The sequence below is a fragment of the Schistocerca gregaria genome, chromosome 9, assembly GCF_023897955.1.
Source record: "Schistocerca gregaria isolate iqSchGreg1 chromosome 9, iqSchGreg1.2, whole genome shotgun sequence".
Lineage (NCBI taxonomy): Eukaryota > Metazoa > Arthropoda > Insecta > Orthoptera > Acrididae > Schistocerca > Schistocerca gregaria.
Window position 1 is genome coordinate 238,468,293 of NC_064928.1, and position 19,947 is coordinate 238,488,239.

At 45.5% G+C, this 19,947-nt stretch overlaps 1 protein-coding gene across 1 annotated transcript in view; it reads right to left on the minus strand.

Moving 5' to 3' along the window:
- LOC126291536 (protein PRRC2A-like) overlaps positions 1–19,947 on the minus strand; it is a 695,341-nt gene that overhangs the window by 131,498 nt on the left and 543,896 nt on the right. The window contains exons 10-12 of the mRNA XM_049985037.1: positions 19,531–19,865; positions 11,492–11,699; positions 4,108–4,409 (exon numbers count right to left, since the gene is read on the minus strand). Coding sequence (XP_049840994.1) covers positions 4,108–4,409; positions 11,492–11,699; positions 19,531–19,865 — 845 coding nt within the window. The remainder of the gene's footprint in view (positions 1–4,107; positions 4,410–11,491; positions 11,700–19,530; positions 19,866–19,947) is intronic.

Below are 19,947 nucleotides of genomic sequence, written 5' to 3' on the forward strand. Positions count from 1 at the left end.
TCCTTTATCACACTGCGTAAAGTTTCTGCGAAAGAGGTTTACAGGATACGTGAGTTTATCTCATTGGGTAGCGCTCTGATCATTTGTTGTCACGGTGCACTATCGTTCAATTCATTTTGTCATTTTCGTGCATTGGGGTTCTGTTATACCATTGTAAATACCTTTTTGAAGTAAGAGTGGTGTAGCCAACGCTTTTGCAGTTGTTATGTCACATCTAAACAATGTACATAACCTAAAAATATTTTATAACGTTGTGAAATTGTAATGTTTTAAACAGTATACCATTTTACTAAATTAATTTCTGTAATTCAAATTATGGTAATAATTATACAAAAATTTAAAATATAAATCGACGTTTTACGTCAGTCAACGTATATCTATGTATTTTATAATCGCAATGTTAAGCCACCTTAGCCAAACTTATCTTTCTTAGCACACTTCAAATCTGGTGCTAATCTGAGTTAGTTGCGAAGCTTAGTTTTGTAACATACTAAGGCTCTGTAATGAAACGCAAATAGATTTATGTGTCAGAAGAAATAAGAAGACATTAATTTATAAGATAATTGAAAACCAGCAGGTCAACTTGTGGGTTCTGTTATACCATTGTAAATTACCAAAATGCAGGATAATCATGGAGATTCAGTGAAGTTAAGTGGAATCGAACTCAAGCAAAATACAATATTGTGCAGGACTTTTGCTTAGTAAACTTCATAATACATGCTACACATATGTATATTATTATATTTACCGATATATTATATTAATATTTATTATATTTATATTTATTACATTTACCGAACCATTAACACGCAACGAGAGAAGGTTACAAACACCATGGACTTAGGACTAACAGAAGAACATTTGGTCATATTTTTGCAGTTGGAAATACCAGGGTGGTTCCGAAAGTAATGCCTCCTCATTTTTGTGGTGACTTTAGACGTCTGCGCCACGTGTCGCTGATGTAGTGCCAATGCCTGAACCTTCCTCTTTCATTTGCAGGTGGTTCCGTCGCTCTGCGGCAGTCGGCGCCAGCAGAGGCGTGTCCCAGAACGGAGTCTGATATGGACGCGCGTGTAAAACGGCGTTGTGTGATTGAATTCGTTACTGCTGAAGAAACTGCGCCGATTGAAATAGATGGACGCTTGCTGAAGGTGTATGGCGACGATACAGTAGCGGTGAGCAATGTGAGGCGATGGGTACGGCGTCTTCAAGGTGGTGAAAAGGGTGAGCGTGACAAGCCACGGGCCGGTCGACCCTGCACACCTGTCATCCCTCGCAATGGAGAGCGTCCTGATCAACTGGTCCGTGCTGATCGGCGGACAACCACCAGAGAACTGTGTGTAAAGCTGAATGTCAGCTGTAATGCCTTGGAAACAATGTTGGAAAATCTTGGTTATCTGAAAGCCTGTCCGAGATGGGTCCCACTGATGCTTAAAGCAGAACAAAAAACTTACAGAATGGAAATTTGAGGGGATCTGCTGGACCAATAGGAAGCGGAAGGCGACAATTTTCTGAATAGCGTCGTCACCGGAGATGAGACATGGTGTCAACACTACGAGCCGGAATCCAAAAGACAATCCACGGAATGGCAACAAGCGTATTCTCCGTCAAAGGAGAAATTCAAGACACAGCCGTCTATAGCCAAATTGATGTGCACAGTCTTCTGGGATAGCCAGACTGTGGTCAACTCGCACGCTACAAGACGACGCTGACTATGCTGAAAGCTTTAATTCCTAGGGTAAGGCCAGAGAAGAAGACCAACTTCCACCTACAACACGATGACGCCAGGCCCCATACCATTTTTGCGAGCACGCAACTCACAGCAAAATTCGGCTGCACTGTCTTACCACATCCACCGTAAAGTCCCAATTTAGCGCCCTCAGACTTCCATCTCTTTGGGCCTGTGAGAGATGGACTACGTGGTGAGCATTTTCGAGACTCAGATGCTGTTGCCAAAGCTGGTTCTGATTGTTACAAGTGGGCCACGCACTTTCTGGTTCAAAAGTGCGTACCGAATGTTGATGACTATGTAGAAAAATGACAGTCTATAGCTGAAATATTGCTCTATTTAGCTGTGCTGTTGTGATCTATGTATCTCCTGTAGTTTTCATGAAGATGATAGGCCTCTCCAAACCGATTCACACTCATGTTGCTGAGGCCATGTCAACCATTTACATCAGGCCCATACAGAGAGCATCGTGTAAATCAGAACAATTACTTTCTGATCATCTGACAGATGATAATGTTACGAATAGAATGAACGCAATTGTGAGTTGATTACATGTATGTATGAAGCTACCAATGCGTTGTCGATGGATAGGACTGTCTAACAGTGATGTCACAATAACTGTGCGATTACCGTAAATCACTTTTACTAAAAATCCCAATATGGAGTTGGTCAATAGGCGAAGATGTTTCGATACAAAATTTGTCTGTGGTCCACACTGCCACAGAGGAACATGGTTCTCTGTGTGTCCTCACACTGATGCCATGTGAAGAGGACAGCTATAGAGCTGAAAAGTTCTGACCTGAAATGACACCTGTACCCGTCTATGGGATCGTGGACTGTGGTTAGAGCCATGGAGGCACACTACACATGTTATAAAGCCATCAGGGACACCGTGCTCCACCTCGTTTGTTGCCCAGTCATGCTAGACTACAGCTTGTTTTGACCCGCCATTAGGTACATTGACGTTAGATTTACAGAGTCAGGCGTCACTATTAATTACGCCGCATCAGGAGAATACGGCATCAATGGACGCCAGAGTTTGAGGCCGACACTACGAGCCGCTGCGCACCTACATGTTGTCGTTAAGCCGGTAATCGATATGATCTATACTGCCCCCCGCAACGAATCTCTGGTTGTCTCCCTGTGTATCTTTCCTCCTAGCGCATTTGAAATTCGAACTATTTTGTGTCCTACGCGAACGTGGAGGTAGTTATTATGTCTGCTGTCGACCTCTCATTCCGTTTTAATATGCTTCAAGCTGGAGTAAGAAGACTCATCTACGCCTTTAATAATTTTTCAATTAGAATATTTTGCTGAGTGTAGCAGGACTATTTACACAGATAATCAGGCTATTGTGTTAGTGGTTGCCATAATGTGAAGGCTACCTGAAACTGCATTTATGTTAAAGAATGAGTGCAATATCATGTTAAAAATATCCTGTTCCTTCTCTGTAACCTTCGCACCAGTCCCAGTATATTCATACAACAAGACTCGTCAGGAACATCTCCAATGCGATGAGACATCTGATATTGCCACAATCTGGTGACAAGCAAAAATGTTCAAATGTGTGTGAAATCTTATGGGACTTAACTGCTAAGGTCCTCAGTCTCTAAGCTTGCACACTACTTAACCTAAATTATCCTAAGGACAAACACACACACCCATGCCCGAGGGAGGACTCGAACCTCCGCCGGGATCAGCCGCACGGTCCACGACTGCAGCGCCTGAGACCGCTCGGCTAAACCCGTGCGGCAGTGGTGACAAGAGAATTTCTCGGAAGATAAGAAATTAATAATGAGAGAGGTGGAAAGAAAGCGGTAATTAGTAAAGAACTAATTCCAAGGGTTGCATTGGAATGAATATGGGAGTGCAGGAAACTAGGAAGTGAGGAAGAGAGCGAGGGAGGGGGTGGAGAAGGTAGGAGCAGGGGAAGGGAGGAGTTGGGGCAGGAAGAATTTGGGGAAGGGAGGAGTTTGGGAAGAGAAGAGTTAGGGAAGGGACAAGCTGGGAAAGGAGGTAGGGGTTTGGGAAGGGAAGAGTTGGGGAAACGACAAGGTGGGGAGGAGGGTTGGAAATCGAGCAGATAACGACAAGAGGCTGCTTGGGGGAGGAGGTGGGTAAGGAAGGAAGCGAGGAGATGGGGAAGTGTGGGGAAGAAGGGATATGGCTGGAAAGAGAAAGTGTGGGAAGGTAGATGTGGGTAAATGCGGAGGTGGGAAAGGGCGTGGGCCGTGAAGGGAGGAGTGGGGGAAGTGGAGAAAGGAAATGAGAGGAGGGGGGAGAGGAACTGTGGTCATGGACACCTCTGTGGCATATCGTCGATGTTTATTAAGCTGTTAGGTTAGTGAGCCTTTCAGGAAGTGGGACAGGGCACTCACCTGTCGAGCCCGGAGCCCGCGATGACGTCCGCGAGCCCCTGGCACTCGGCCGGCAGCAGCTGCGCCTCGTGCATGGCGCGCCGCTTGTTGGAGGCGGCCCGCCGGTGCGCCTGCGCCTCCTCCGCCCCCGCGCCGCCCCCGCCGCCGCCGCTGCCGCTGCCGCGCCGCTCCGGCCTGTGCACCACGGCGGCGGCTGGAGGCTGGCTGGCGGCCGCGGCGGCGGCAGGTGGCGCCGGCGCCTCCGCCTCCGAGTCGAATTTGAACTCGACTGTCGCCAGCGGCTCCGCCGCCTGCTGCGGCACCTGCCACCACAGCACACACAGGGCAAGTGTGAGAATTTCAATACAAGTCCTTCCAATCCATATGTGGCATACAGCAAACCAGTGCTTGACAGTATTGGTTAAAAACAGTCTTGGTAGCAATTTTAGTTTTTTTATTTTTCAACTACGTGGTTCGGCTTATTTAGGCATCTTGAGGTTGATCTTAATTTGGTATTTCTCAAAACGATCCTTTTGACAGTGTTGCCAACGGGTATCGTCGAATACATCAGACCAACATCGCTTTCGTTAAACTCAGTAAAAACTTTTTGAAGTCCATCTTGAAAAGTTTTTACTGAGTTTATCGAAGGTGATGTTGACTTGATGTATTCAACGATGCCCTTTGGCAACACTGCCAAAAGGATCGTTTTAAGAAATACCAAATTAAGATCAACCTGATGATGCCTAAATAAGCCAAAACGCGTAGTTGAAAAATAAAAAAAAACTAAAATTGCAACCAAGTCTGTTTTTAACCAATACAATAGTGAGAATTTCATTTTAACGGCTGAGTTTATTGCAATAAAAATTCGCATTAACTTGGCAATAGTCGAGTAAAGATAATTCAAAAAGTAAAATGAATTACTATTATCTTATTATGTGGAGCACTACATACATACTGATATCATCACTGGGATATAGCGATCTGGTTATTGTTAGCGCTACAAACTTTTGTTCTTTCTCAGTCGCAGAATTCGGATGGTATGTTCCACAATCAGGTTCGATGTGACTGATACATCTGATGATGGGATGTGTATTGCGCAATCTGTAATGTCTGTAGTATGAGTAATCACCATCAGCGAGGTACAATCCGTAATGTTTCATATAATTAACTGCTAGCAGTTGCGGGCCTCAGAGATGCCATCGTCCTGATGGAGAGATTAAAAATGTATTGCTAGAAGTCATGCAAACATATTAAAGTGATAAACTATGCAAATGCATTGCTAGACTAGATAAAATGTCAGAATTATTCCGTGGAGTCAGTTTGGGACTATGTCTGTATAACAATATGTCGAGCATCAATACACATTTGATTCGATCATGTGTCCTCGTTATTGGCAAAGAGTATGAACGACCACATTACTTTTAAGAACAAAATTTGAGTCAAACACTCAGGTAAATTGTTTAATGGCAAAACCAGTGTCAGGTGACCACTGCAGTCATTCTCAGCAGTCCATAAGTACTTCTCGGCCGACGACTGCTTCAGAGCATGCTGGGTGTAAACACTTCCATCACGCTTCTGATCAGAACTGGAGAATGCGTAGTAGGAAACAAAGGGAGGAACTGTGCTATCACAGACCACACTTAACAAATTCCACACTTGACAAATTCAAACAGCTGGAGGAAAAAGTTGCTCAATACGAGGCCAGGAGCACACAATGGCGTGGACATAGGGGTGGTGTTCCACAAGCTTATGTTTCAGTTACTGTTCTACGCATGAGACAGCTGTGGTTACCGCCTCCTGTATTAGATGTAACTTGGGGCGCAGGTAGTTCCCACGTGTCAACTGCCACTGACTCTCGTATCACTGGACATTATCCTACCCCATAGCAGAGAGATATTTCATCAGACCTAAAAGTTTCAAGACTGGATTCGAAACAGAGAAAAGTTAATAAGATACTTTTAATGTTACAAGTGTTCCATATAATCTTGCTTCTTCGGTCTTGCCGAACCATCGGGGACTCATTCTGAAATTTGTCCTTTCGTGGTAGGTTCGTACTCATAACTCTCAGCCTCGCCAACCGTGATGACTTTTTCCAGGAAAGATTTTTCCGTATTTTGCATTTCAATCAAGTCGCAGGAGGCGTCCGCATTTTCTTTTTGTTGCGGAGTCAGGGTGTTAGAGACTAACTTTGTACTCATTTTTTTTGTTCCTCGAAATATTCTGGAGAATGTCTTGAACACTTGATTTAGAGTTATTCTGATTTGCGGTTTGTCACACAACGAAGTTGCCACATTACAGCCGTAAACCCACTACTGAACGCTGCCTGCTCACAACTGGTGTGCCAAATGGACGCCGTTGTTTACAGTCTTTATGTCAAGCTGCCACTGTAGTTACTACGCTGATGTGGCTTATACGCCAGGAATAAGATCAGTCTTGGTACATTTTGGTCGGATGGTGTACATAGTATGTATACTCCACAGGAGTGCGATAGGACTGTTGTTGTTTATCTTTCGTATTAATGGCCTAGCTGTTAGTGTTAGATGCAAACTAATGCATTTTCGTAGATCATGAACTTATGTACGAGAAAATTCTATCCAGTAAAACTTACAATGATATCCCGTTAGATCTCAACACAGTATCAGACAGATAGAAACACAAACAAGCAGCTCTTAATGTAGTTAAATGAAATGATGTGCGCCTCATGAAACGTTAGAGTATGACATACTTTAACAGCAGTATTAATGGGTGACAACTAGAGTGACTCATATATAAAATGTTGGGAATAGCAATGTGTGTAGACGATAAGTGAATGACCCGAAACGCGGAGTTGTAAGTACTGCAAATGGCAAATAACGATTCTCTAATAGCATACTGGGAAAGCACAATTAGTCTACGAAAGATGCTGGATACAAGACATTTATATACTTAAGTGCTGTTTGAGGACTAATAGGGTAGTTTTCATCCGAATGGTCATAGGCTTGTGTGTCTAGTGAGTGAGTGCAGCTCAAATGTTGAAAAATATTACCTGGCAGACTGTAAAGTTATATTGTGAGCCTCACTGCCACTTTCTTAACTAATGTGTGCTAATTTTATTCTGAGAAGCTCAGTAATGCATGCAAATACCAAGCGAGGCGCAGTTGGACAGCAAGAAACTCTTTAGCGCGCAATCCCCACAACGATAGTAGTTGTGAATTTTTGAGTGTGGACTCTAAAAAAAAACCAAATAAATAAATAAATTGATTTGTTAAAAAAAAGAGGACAGTTAATCTAAATCTTGTGGAAAGAGGACGTGATGTTAGGCCGTCGCTCAGAGTGTATCGTTACATGTAATGAAAACTGCTATTGTAGTGATAAAACTGAGTAAAGTATGTGTAAGAGTTGCCAAACATTTATGTATACAAATTTTCTGGAAGTGAAGAACACAAGTGTTTTTTTTTTTTTTTTTTTTTTTTTTTTTTTTTTTTTTTTTTTTTTTTTTTTTTTTTTGAAAAGGTGGTGAACTCCGTTGTCGTGGCCGGCTATCAATCGACAGAATTGTAAGTGTACAAAGTTCACTAAAATACACGAAAGGAAATGCATTCTCTATAGTTTTCATTCAATACGTAACAACCTCTCATAATTTCTTATTACAAGTAATTAGATTATGATCTTGTACAATAGTATGGTGCTGAACTCCACTAATCAATTTTGATGGAGCAGGACGTGTAGTTTGAAGGAAGTTTGTGTGCCAAGCAATCTCCTTTTCTCACGAAAAGCAGATTGCTGTTTGATCGTATTTACTTACAACAGTGGTCCCTTAGGTATGGTAAGCTACGAAAACTTGGGCTCAAAGCTATCCATAATACGGCCAAGTAACCACCAGAGTCGTACTTTAAGTCTTATAACTTACTCCAAATTATAATACATCACTAACTGGTGCAGAAGCTAACCATTGAAGGAGGCAGCAACCAAAATTCAGGTACCAGTTACGACTTAAAGTCTCAATCAAAATCAATCTCTCTCTCTCTCTCTCTCTCCAAACACATATATAAATATTCATATTATTAAGATAAAAGTCATTTTATAAGACACACAAAGGAAGTCGGCGTGCCTCTTTCGAGAACTAATTAGAGAACCTCATCTTTCCGGGCAGAAACTACTCTGCGTGACAAAAAATGTGAAGGATCTAAAACACGTGTCTGATGTCACTGTAACTTTGACGAGAGTTACAATTCTCTGTGACACGTAGAAAGGCCACGAGAGTGCGATAATAATGCTCGTGTTTATTGTTGTTAACAGGCCTGTTAGCGTAAATAAAGGACGTGAACAATGTCACATGTTGAGTGATCATTGTGAAGGATACGGAGATGCCACATACTCGCATGAGACAGCGTTATCAGCACCTGACAGAGTTTCAAAGGGATCCCATCGCGAGTCTCCAATCGGTCAGCTTTCCGAAGCGTGTAGTATCCAAACTTTTGGGGCATTAAGATCTGACAGTGGCCCGATGTTGGACTGCACAAAGCTGTGAGGGCAGGCATATTCATCAAGGTTCCGGATGACCACGTCAGACAAGGAAGGATTGCTGTACAGTGCACAAGCCACATCGATATCCGTTTACATCTGCGCCTGTCATCTGTGAACGATTCTGCCTGCAAAATCTGAGTAATCCGACACCACTGGTCGTAAAATAATAGCAGCAAAATTGGGGAAGTACCGTCCCCTGCACAGGCTGTCATTAACACCATAACATAATCGGCTGCATCTGTAGTCTGTGACCGGAAGGCATCGACTGTTGATGAATAACCGCTGGATTATGTTCAGCAATGAATTGTGGTTCTGCGCCACCGTGGACGATCATCGTTAACGAGTATAGCGGCGACTTAGCGAGAGGTCCCATTCTTCCAATGTTTTGGAGATGGATAGCGGTATTACTCCTGCTACCATGATGTGAGGATCTTTCGAGTATGAGTGAGTGATGGAATCTGAGGGCACGATGATGCATTATGGACAGCCTAACCATGCGACAGTAACATGGTGCCATTTTTCAACAGGACAGTGTTCTTCACAGTAATTCACACAGAATATGGTTGCATGCGAAATGCTTGCTCTAACAATTATTTATCATACTTATTATTGGTGGTTGCTTGCTGTGAAATGTCCAGGGGCACACACATTGCAGAATCGTGTTTGGCTGCTGAACACTGTATTGTCTTTGGATCTTGTCTGGTAGGTACTGACCTGTTACTGTACTGGTTGGTGCTCCTGGTGGTTGCCCTATCCTGTACACAGTCGGACACATGTGCAGTTGGAGGTAAGGTATCCCTATCACGAATTGTGTGTTGCCCTGTACTGTGCTACTGGATGTCGTTCTGCTAGTAGAGGTTCCCTGGTAGAGTTGTGTGCCGCAGATGACTGTCATAATCTGCAATCAGGTGACCTGCGCTGTGGTGTTGGATGTTGTGTGGTTATTTAGAGGGTGTGGGTGCCACAGATTTTTATTGTGCCCTGTACTGTATGTTTTGTCAGCGATGTAAATACCTCAAAGTAAGTGTAATCCTACACAGCGCTGCTGGATGTTTAGGTGTTAGCGGTTCTCTGTCAGGTACCAGAGGTAGATACTACAAAGGGTTTCCGTACTCATTACTGGACACAGTTACTGTTGGAGGTTTCTCTACCATGAAATTACTGTAACCCCGTAGTGTGCTACTGGATGTTAAGACGTTGCTGGTTTTCTGTCTCACAGTGGAGGCAGAAGTTACAGGTGTCTCTGTGCTCTGTATTAGACGCAAGTGCTGTTGGAAGTTTTCCTTCCGTGAAGGTGATGTAACCCTGCAGTGCACTACTGGATGTTGTGATGTTGGCCAGTCTCTATCCCATAGCAGATGTAGACGCTGCAGATGATTCTAATACTCTGTACTGGATGCATGTGATGTTTGCAGTTTCCCTGCCATGTGATACGTGGGGAGGCGCCGGCGCCAGTTGCTTTCTCCGTTCGATTCACCCGGGTCGATTGTTTCCCTCTGGCGTTGCTTATCTTGGCCTCGCTGGCTGGTGGTGGTGCTGGTGGGCTGGCGGGAGACTGGGTTTTGGCTTCGGAACGGCCGGTACGTGTCGCTGCTCAGAGGGTGAAGCTCGTGTCTGCGTGGAGTTAGCTGGATTTGACCGGTGTATGTGACTCGGAGTGCGGAAGCGGGCCTGTTATTGCAAGTTCTCGAGGCGTGACTGGGCCATGGTCTTCTATACAGGACGCTGAGCAATGTGTTATTCATTTTGGCTAGTGGAATAGAACTACGTACCACGCAGCTGTGTATTGAAGAAGTAGACATTCAAGCTTTCTAGTTTTGCCATCGGGCCTACCGGTGTTATCACTAGCTTCTACCTTTTCTTATGAGTGTCAATGTTGTATTGGAACTGCGACGTACTGGTGTAATAATATTATGCCTTGTATTGTCGTTGTTTCTGTTGGCTGTGGCTCTGTCTTTGTGCTTTCCTGTTGCAGCATTGCAGCGGGCACTTAGTCCATGTCTGAATCGATGTCCGGAGTACGACGCCTTGGGCGACCAGAACCAGAGGGAACGGAGGTTCTTTTGGCCGCGGGGAAAATGGCAATCGATACGTCGGTTACTGAATTCTTTGGGTTGCAGTGAGTGGGGATCTTGCATTAAGTTAGGTTTCCTCTGCATTGGGACGCCAAGGCGTCTGTTCCGTTTGCTATACTGATTATATATTTACCTTCAAAACCATAAAGCAAGGAGACTAGTGTTTTGAATTATACCTTACGTGCAGCGGGAGTTGAACTTAGAGAAATACTTGATGGGTAGCGGAAATTGGAAATTATGTGAATTGTCCTATTGCGCTTGCCCAGGTGACCTATTTAAAAGAAACTTATTTCATCTTTATTATTCAAGTGACCTTTATTAAATGAAACTGATTTTACCTTTTATTATTGAAGCGCTTACGAGAACTTCTAGTTTGCACCTAATTCAATTAGAAAGGTATTGTGTAATGTATTTTTCTGATTTGTGAATAAGAGACACTTGTACAAAGTTTTTGGGTAAATACTGTGCCCTTTGGGTAAAACTGTTGATCAGTAATAAATTAGTTGTATCTTGCAAGTCCTCTGTACTTATTTCACTTGTCACCGGTTTGCACGTAACCACCACGTTGCACCGTGGAGTCAGTGTTAACGTGCTGTCAGATGTTTGGCCGGTGGCGTTACTCTAGGCTACAGATGATCTGTTTATTGTGTATTGGACCCAAACGCTATTGGAGGTTTCCCTAGACTGAATTCTGTGCAAACACTGTACGGTGCTATTGGATGTGAAGTTCTCTCTATCCTACGTCGGAGGTGGATGCTACAGACGGTTTTGGATGTTCCTTTGAGGTGGTGTCGCTTGTTTACGCTACGGCTGGCGCTGCATACCCTGGACTCCGGCGACGGCAGGTCTCCCGGAGACGGCTGCTCTGCGTGTCCGGCCTTCTTGCGGTCCTTCTTCTTGAATAGCGCCGAGAAGACGCCCTTGGAGCGCGGCTTGGCCTCCTGCTGCTGCGCCGGCTGCTGGCGCTCGCGGCTCTTGCTGCGAGACCGCGACCTCTCGCGGAAGCCGTCGCCCAGGATGGTGGAGAAGCTGCTGGGCACACCACAGCACGGCACAGCGTCAACCAGTACTCTGGCACGTCACTGTCTTACCGAGTCTAGCAAGCAGGGCGCTGCTGAGTAAGCACCCCCAGGGGGCTGTTCACCGTACTTGTACACGTGCGTAGCCTTCTAGCAGCTTACACACTACGGATGACATTTATCCCGAAAGAATAGAGAGGGGGAAGTGCAGCAGGTCGACTACTACAGCACTTGGTACAGTCCAAGAAATACTTTCTGTCGCTACCGCCTGCATCCCGCATTGTGCGCAGGGTCGGCAGGGTTAAGTACGGATTTGACACGGTTAATTGAAAGGGGTCGCCACATGTCCTTCCTGCCGCCACCCCATACCCCCAGGACGGAATCAGTGTACCCCAGCAGTTTGCGTCAATTGTAAATCGTGAAATAGTCGGAATGTGTTTCAAATGTCTGCGAGTCATGTAACTGAGGCGGGACGTGGGGACTAGCCCGGTATTCACCTAGTAGGATGTGGAAAACCGCCTAAAAACAACATCCAGGCTGGCCGCCACACCGGCCGTCATCGTTAATCCGCCGGGCGGATTCGACCCGGGGCCGGCGCGCCTACCCGAGTCCAGCAAGCAGCGCGTTAGCGCTCTCGGTTACCCTGGCGGGTAGTCGAAGAAATACTATCTGATGGAAACTATCCAGAACCCCGATTATATGCGTATTTTTTTTGGGTCATCAGTCTACTGACTGGTTTGATGCGTCCCGCCACGAATTCCTCCAATGTGCTAACCTCTTCATCTCAGAGTAGCACTTGCAACCTACGTCCTCAATTATTTGCTTGACGTTTCCAATCTCTGTCTTCCTCTACAGTTTTTGCCCTCTACAGCTCCCTCTAGTACCACGAAAGTCATTCCCTCATGTCTTAGCAGATGTCTTATCATCCTGTTCCTTCTCCTTATCAGTGTTTAACACATATTCCTTTCCTCTCCGATTCTGCGTAGAACCTCCTCATTCCTTACCTTATCAGTCCACCTAATTTTCAACATTCGTCTATAGCACCACATCTCAAATACTTCGATTCTCTTCTGCTCAGGTTTTCCCTGTACTCCAGACGTACATCCTCAGGAATTTCTTCCTCAAATTAAGGCCGGTATTTGATAGTAGTAGACTTCTCTTGGCCAGAAATGCCTTTTTTGCCATAGAGAGTCGCTTTTGATGTCCTCCTTGCTCCGTCCGTCATTGGTTATTTTACTGCCTAGGTAGCAGAATTCCTTAACTTCATTGACTTCGTGACCATCAATCCTGATGTTAAGTTTCTCGCTGTTCTCATTTCTACTACTCATTACCTTCGTCTTTCTCCGATTTACTCTCAAACCATACTGTGTACTCATTAGACTATTCATTCCGTTCAGCAGATCATTTAATTCTTCTTCACTTTCACTCAGGATAGCAATGTCATCAGCGAATCGTATCATTGATATCCTTTCACCTTGTATTTTAATTCCACTCCTCAACCTTTCTTTTATTTCCATCATTGCTTCCTCGATGTACAGATTGAAGAGTAGGGGCGAAAAGCTACAGCCTTGTCTTACTCCCGTCTTAATACGAGCACTTCGTTCTTGATTGTCCACTATTATTATTCCCTCTTGGTTGTTGTACATATTGTATATGACCCGTCTCACCCTATAGCTTACCCCTACTTTTTTCAGAACCTCGAACAGCTTGCACCATTTTATATTGTCGAACGCTTTTTCCAGATCGACAAATCCTATGAACGTGTCTTGATTTTTCTTCAGACTTGCTTCTATTATTAGCCGTAACGTCAGAATTGTCTCTCTCGTGCCTTTACCTTTCCTAAAGCCAAACTGATCGTCACCTAGAGCATTCTCAATTTTCTTTTCCATCCTTCTGTATATTATTCTTGTAAGCAGCTTCGATGCATGAGCTGTTAAGCTGATTGTGCGATAATTCTCGCACTTGTCAGCTCTTGCCGTCTTCGGAATTGTGTGGACGATGCTTTTCCGAAAGTCAGATGGTATGTCGCCAGACTCATATATTCTACACACATTCTGATGGAATGTTATCTATCCCTTCTGCCTTATTTGACCGTAAGTCAAATCCCGATTCTAATACTGGATCCCCTATCTCTTCTAAATCGACTCCTGTTTCTTCTTCTATCACATCAGACAAATCTTCACCCTCATAGAGGCTTTCAATGTATTCTTTCCACCTATCTGCTCTCTCCTCTGCATTTAACAGTGGAATTCCCGATGCACTCTTAATGTTACCACCGTTGCTTTTAATGTCACCAAATGTTGTTTTGACTTTCCTGTAAGCTGAGTCTGTCCTACCGACAATCATATCTTTTTCGATGTCTTCACATTTTTCCTGCAGGCATTTCGTCTTAGCTTCCCTGCACTTCCTATTTATTTCATTCCTCAGCGACTTGTATTTCTGTATTCCTGATTTTCCCGGAACATATTTGTACTTCCTCCTTTCATCAATCAACTGAAGTATTTCTTCTGTTACCCATGGTTTCTTCTCAGCTACCTTCTTTGTACCTATGTTTTCCTTCCCAACTTCTGTGATGGCCCTTTTTAGAGATGTCCATTCCTCTTCAACTGTGCTGCCTACTGCACTATTCCTTATTGCTGTATCTATAGCGTTAGAGAACTCCAAACGTATCTCGTCATTCCTTAGAACTTCCGTATCCCACTTCTTAGCGTATTGATTCTTCCTGACTAATATCTTGAACTTCAGCCTTCTCTTCATCACTACTATATTGTGATCTGAGCCTATATCTGCTCCTGGGTACGCCTTACAATCCAGTATCTGATTTCGGAATCTCTGTCTGTCCATGATGTAATCTAAGTGAAATCTTCCCGTATCTCGCGGCCTTTTCCAAGTATACCTCCTCCTTTTGTGATTCTTGAACAGGGTATTCGCTATTACTAGCTGAAACTTGTTACAGAACTCAATTAGTCTTTCTCCTCTTTCATTCCTTGTCCCAAGCCCAAATTCTTCTGCAACCTTTTCTTCTACTCCTTCCCCTACACGTGCATTCCAGTCGCCCATGACTGTTAGAGTTTCGTCCCCCTTTACATACTGCATTACCCTTTCAATATCCTCATACACTTTCTCTACCCGTTATCTTCAGCTTGCGACGTCGGCATGTATACCTGAACTATCGTTGTCGGTGTTGGTCTGCTGTCGATTCTGATTAGAACAACCCGGTCACTGAACTGTTCACAGTAACACATCCTCTGCCCTACCTTCCTATTCATAACGAATCCTGCACCTGTTATACCATTTTCTGCTGCTGTTGATAGTACCCGATACTCATCTGACCAGAAATCCTCGTCTTCCTTCCACTTCACTTCACTGACCCCTACTACATCTAGATTGAGCCTTTGCATTTCCCTTTTCAGATTTTCTAGTTTCCCTACCACGTTCAAGCTTCTGACATTCCACGCCCCGACTAGTAGAACATTATTCAATATTTTTCTCATGGTAACCTCCCCCTTGGCAGTCCCCTCCCGGAGATCCGAATGGGGGACTATTCCGGAATCTTTTGCCAATGGAGAGATCATCATGACACTTCTTCAACTACAGGCCACATGTCCTGTGGATACACGTTACGTGTCTTTAATGCAGTGATTTCCATTGCCTTCTGCATCCTCATGTCGTTGATCATTGCTGATTCTTCCGCCTTTAGGGGCAATTTCCCACCCCTAGGACAAGAGAGTGCCCTGAACCTCTATCCGCTCCTCCGCCCTCTTTGACAAGGCCGTTGGCAGAATGAGGCTGACTTCTTATGCCGGAAGTCGTCGGCCGCCAATGCTGATTATTTATCAAAATTTAGGCAGTGGCGGGGATCGAACCCGGGACCGAAGACGTTTTGATTATGAATCAATGACGCCACCCCCCCCCTTTTTTTTAAAATCTCATTTTGATCGTTTTCGTTCGTTGTATTTCCTCGGTGCGGACGTCGCGAGACATCCGTTTATGTTCGTTGTTGCTCGATTAACTCAGTTTTTTTATTACAGAGGGCAGCTAACCCTCTGACCGAACACGCTGAGCTACCGTGCCGGCGACCCCTAGACCACTAAATATCAGTAGAGGTGGACACCAGTGTACAGATAGCCAGGGAGCACTGTCAGTAGAGTGGTAACAGCATTTGAGTCCATCAGGACTTCGAACGTGGGATACTCATTGCAGTACTTCATCCATTATCGACATTTGGATCCTTCTAAAGCTGCCCCACTCGACCGATGCTGATGTAACTGCGAAATGGAAAAACCGAGGAACAACCACAGCCAAACTAGCACCAGGCAGACCTCATGAACTAATGGCCATGGACCGTCGAGCTATACAGAGGGCGATGATAAAAACATCGCATGAAATCAGCAAAAGCAATCACTCGTCAGTTACGAAGTGCTGCCATCAGTACAACCAGCGCAGTGACTGACTGTACAATGGTGGAGCATCTCCTCAGGAGCCACACATGTCAGTGGTCGCCACGAAGTGACACTTGATGTGCTGTTAAGAACGACGACACTGGGCGGCGGATGATTGGAAAGCAGTGATCTGGGCCGATGAATCACTCTATACCCTGTGGCAATCTGACAGGCGGGTTTTGGTTTGGCGAATGCCTGGCGAATATTACCCCATTACGTGTAGTGCCAACAGTGAAATACGGAGATGATGATATTGTGGTATGGGGACGTTATTCGTCGTCGGGGTATGGTCCCTTTAGTGCTCCTGTGAAAACGTGGAACACAGTATGTATTATGTACAGTTTGTAGACAATGATTATTTGTATCATCCTGACGAAGCACCATGCTGCAAAGCAACACCTGTGAGCCAATGGTTTCTGGACAGCAACGTTCATGAAATGACTGGCATGCTGAAGGTCTGGGTCTGAACCCAATGGGACACCTTTTGGAGGAGGCAGAAAGTCGACTGTCCAGTGTTACTGTCTTCTGTGGCTTGGGCTCTTGAAGAAGAATTTCATTCAGGCACCTCATTGAAAGTATCCCCATCAGATTTCAAGCCATCATAAAGGAAAAGCGTGGACATTCTCCATATTACCTTCCACTAGTAGGTGTCCAGATACTTTTAATCAGTGTAGTCTACATGGGAGTATTCGTGAAGTTTTCAATGTAATCTAGAAAAAAAAAGTGAGGTTATGTAATTACTTTTCTCCACGACAGTGCCGTAGCACACTGCTACAGGAACCAAAGCCAAATTCCGCAGCCGGTAGATAACGTCCACCACTGCAGGATGATTAGTTTCTTGCATTTGATGAGGAATAACGGTGCAACAATCCATGCAGAGTTAGTAGAAGCATACGACAAGAATACACCATCATAGGACACGGAGGTCAGGTGGAGGACAAGCTTCAACGGTCGTCAATGTTTCAATGTCGAAGAACCAAGCGCCAGACCACATCTCCATGAAGAATCCGCAGTTGCAAGAGAAGCGGAGATCCCAGCGCTTGAAGGCCGTATTGTTTAAGTCGATTCTATAGTGGAAAAGAGGGAAATCAATCATGGGTCATTTTTCAGCCCGTTACACGACAAGGTTCGCCGTCCGCTGACTTCCACGACTGCTGACACGTGTGCTGAATGGCTGCCGAAATGGGACCGCAGTGGAGCTGTGTCAGGCCAATCAGGATGTCTTCTTTAGGGTTTATCACTACGATTTTTAAGCATGCAAAAATTGTGAATTCACTATAACCGGAAAAGATGAAACCCACTCACTCTCGGGCAGGGTTACACTGAGCGTCTTTTGGGGCTACCATAGTGTGGCGCTAACAGATTCCGTTTGTAAGGAACAACCCGCGACAGGAGCTTGTTGCCGAAATTTCCTGGCGAGGTTACGGGAGGCTGTCCGTGCGGAGCGTCACAGGAAAGCTGTCTGAGGGAGAGTTTTTGGTTGAAGGCAACGCCGCAGCTCTTTCTGCGCATCAGACCCACTCGCCCAAGATGCTTCTTTGGGCTCTCGCATTTTTCCTCACCATACTCCCGTATTCTCCTGACATGGAAACCCGTGACTTCTTCCTGCGGGGCGAGACGGCGCGCACTGGACTCGCATTCGGGAGGAGACGAGGAGACGCACACTGGACCAAATCGCTTCAAAATCTGGACGTACTAGACAAATGGATCTAAAATTAAATTGTATAAAACTCTGTTTTTTGAGCTGCTGATTACAAATCTGAGGTAGGAATTACAAAATTCAAAATGGCGGATCCAATTTTGCGGTTCAAAAGTGGCATATTTAGCGGATTCGAGTGAAACATCAGGTTTAAAGTATTTTAATGTCACTGAGAACGATTAGAAGTTGAAATTGCTGTATTGAAATGTTTTATTCCATATTTTAAATTTTCAGTCGAAATCGTATAAACCCGCTCGTATCGTTATCGCTATCAGAGGGGTTGCTGTCGGGTTTTCACTGGGAGATGGTTCGAAAAGTATATCTTTCAATATCTTGAATTGCCATTCTATAGAATGTCGAGATGAGAGGATTCAGAGATGCTAGAAGGTGGTGGAATGTGACATGCATCGTTTTATCACAGGAATATTTGCGTGTAAAATCTCGAACACGCCGGATATCGTTATTCCGACATACCTGCGCGTCTTCAGGTAGCCAACAAATCTGCAACGGAGGAGCTTCGATTATAGAATATCCGTGCATGAAAACTGCGTGAACTGATGTCGGCGTCGGGCATTATTACAGAATATTTTACATTATTGCACAATAATTGCCTCTCGTGGGGCACTGCCGTGCGGTAGAAAAATAACTATACATTAAAAACGCACAAATATGCGCACGTAAAAAATGTACGGCCCTTTTCTTTCCCGTGACAGAAGCATCATTGGGATAGTGTACCTGGATGCGTAACAACAATTTTTGATACCACAGATCGATGAGAATGACCTTGAACGAAATGTTTACTTCATACAAGACGGTGCACCACCCCATCACCTGGCGGACGTCCGGGATTTTGTCAGTGACCGCTTTCCAGGTCGATGGATTGGCCGTGACACGCCAACTGCATAGCTCCCACGCTCCCCAGACCTGACACAACTCGATTTTTTTATGGGGATTCATCAAGGATATCGTGTTTGCACCTCCTGCGCCGACTTCTCTACCTGAACTTAGAGCAAGAATTTACGCTGTCACTGAACAAATTACACCTGCAATCCTGTAGTGCGTTTGGAAAGAAATTGACTTCCGATGGGATGTGTGCAGGTTAACCAACAGAAGCCACATCCAAGAGCTTTAGTTTAAGGTAAAAAAAACTTGATGCGATTCCCCTACAAAACGACACTAAATCCAGCTCTTTATCTTCTTTCAATTAATTTACAATTTTTTTAAAGTTTTGAAGTCCTTTTTGAAACACTCTATACATGTCTTCTATCAAGGCCAAACGCTGTGTGTTGTACTGGCATCACGAGGCTGAGTGCACCCCGAAAAATGGCAACAGCGCATGACGGCCTAGATGGTCACCCATCCAAAAGCCGACCACACCCGACAGCGCTTAACTTTGGTGATCTCACGGGAACCGGTGTATCCACTGCGGCAAGGCCGTTGTATATTCCTAACCAGCACTTTTCACTCAGTCACCCTTTTTCCAATCCTACAAATTTGTCCGTTGTTGGTTTACCTTCGGTGGTCTGGCCGCCAAGCAACCTTTAAAAATAGTGAACAAGATCGGAGGGCTACCACACGATTCACTCCATTACACCACTGGCGCCCGACGTGGGACAAAGAAACGGGCCGGCAACATTAGGCTACATTGCGTGTAGTAGAGCTGTGCGACCCCTCACAGTACCCGCAGTAACTGCCTCGCTCACCTGCCGGACTTGTTACGGCGGACACCGGTGGAGCCTGTGGGCGACTCCGGGCTGACGACGGTGGAGGGCGTGGTCTCGCCGCCCCCGCTGCTGCCGCCCCCGCCGCCCCTGCGGAAGAGCGATGCGAACGAGCTCTTGCGCGACACGGAGCCGGGCGACGGCGTGCGCGAGTCGGCGTCGCGCAGGGCGCCGCGCTGGGGGCGGCGCGACGGCTTGGGCGACGCCGACGGCGTGCGCGAGGGGGCGGCGCCCGTGGGCGGCGGCGACACCGGCAGGCTGAGCGACGCGGGCGCCGCCGGCTTCTCGGCCCGCCGGCTCTCCAGCTCGCGCACCACCTGCCGGCAGATGACGCCCTCTCACAGCTGCCTCGCGTCGCGCGGTCAGCGACCGGGTATCGTTGTACGAGAAATTCTGGGT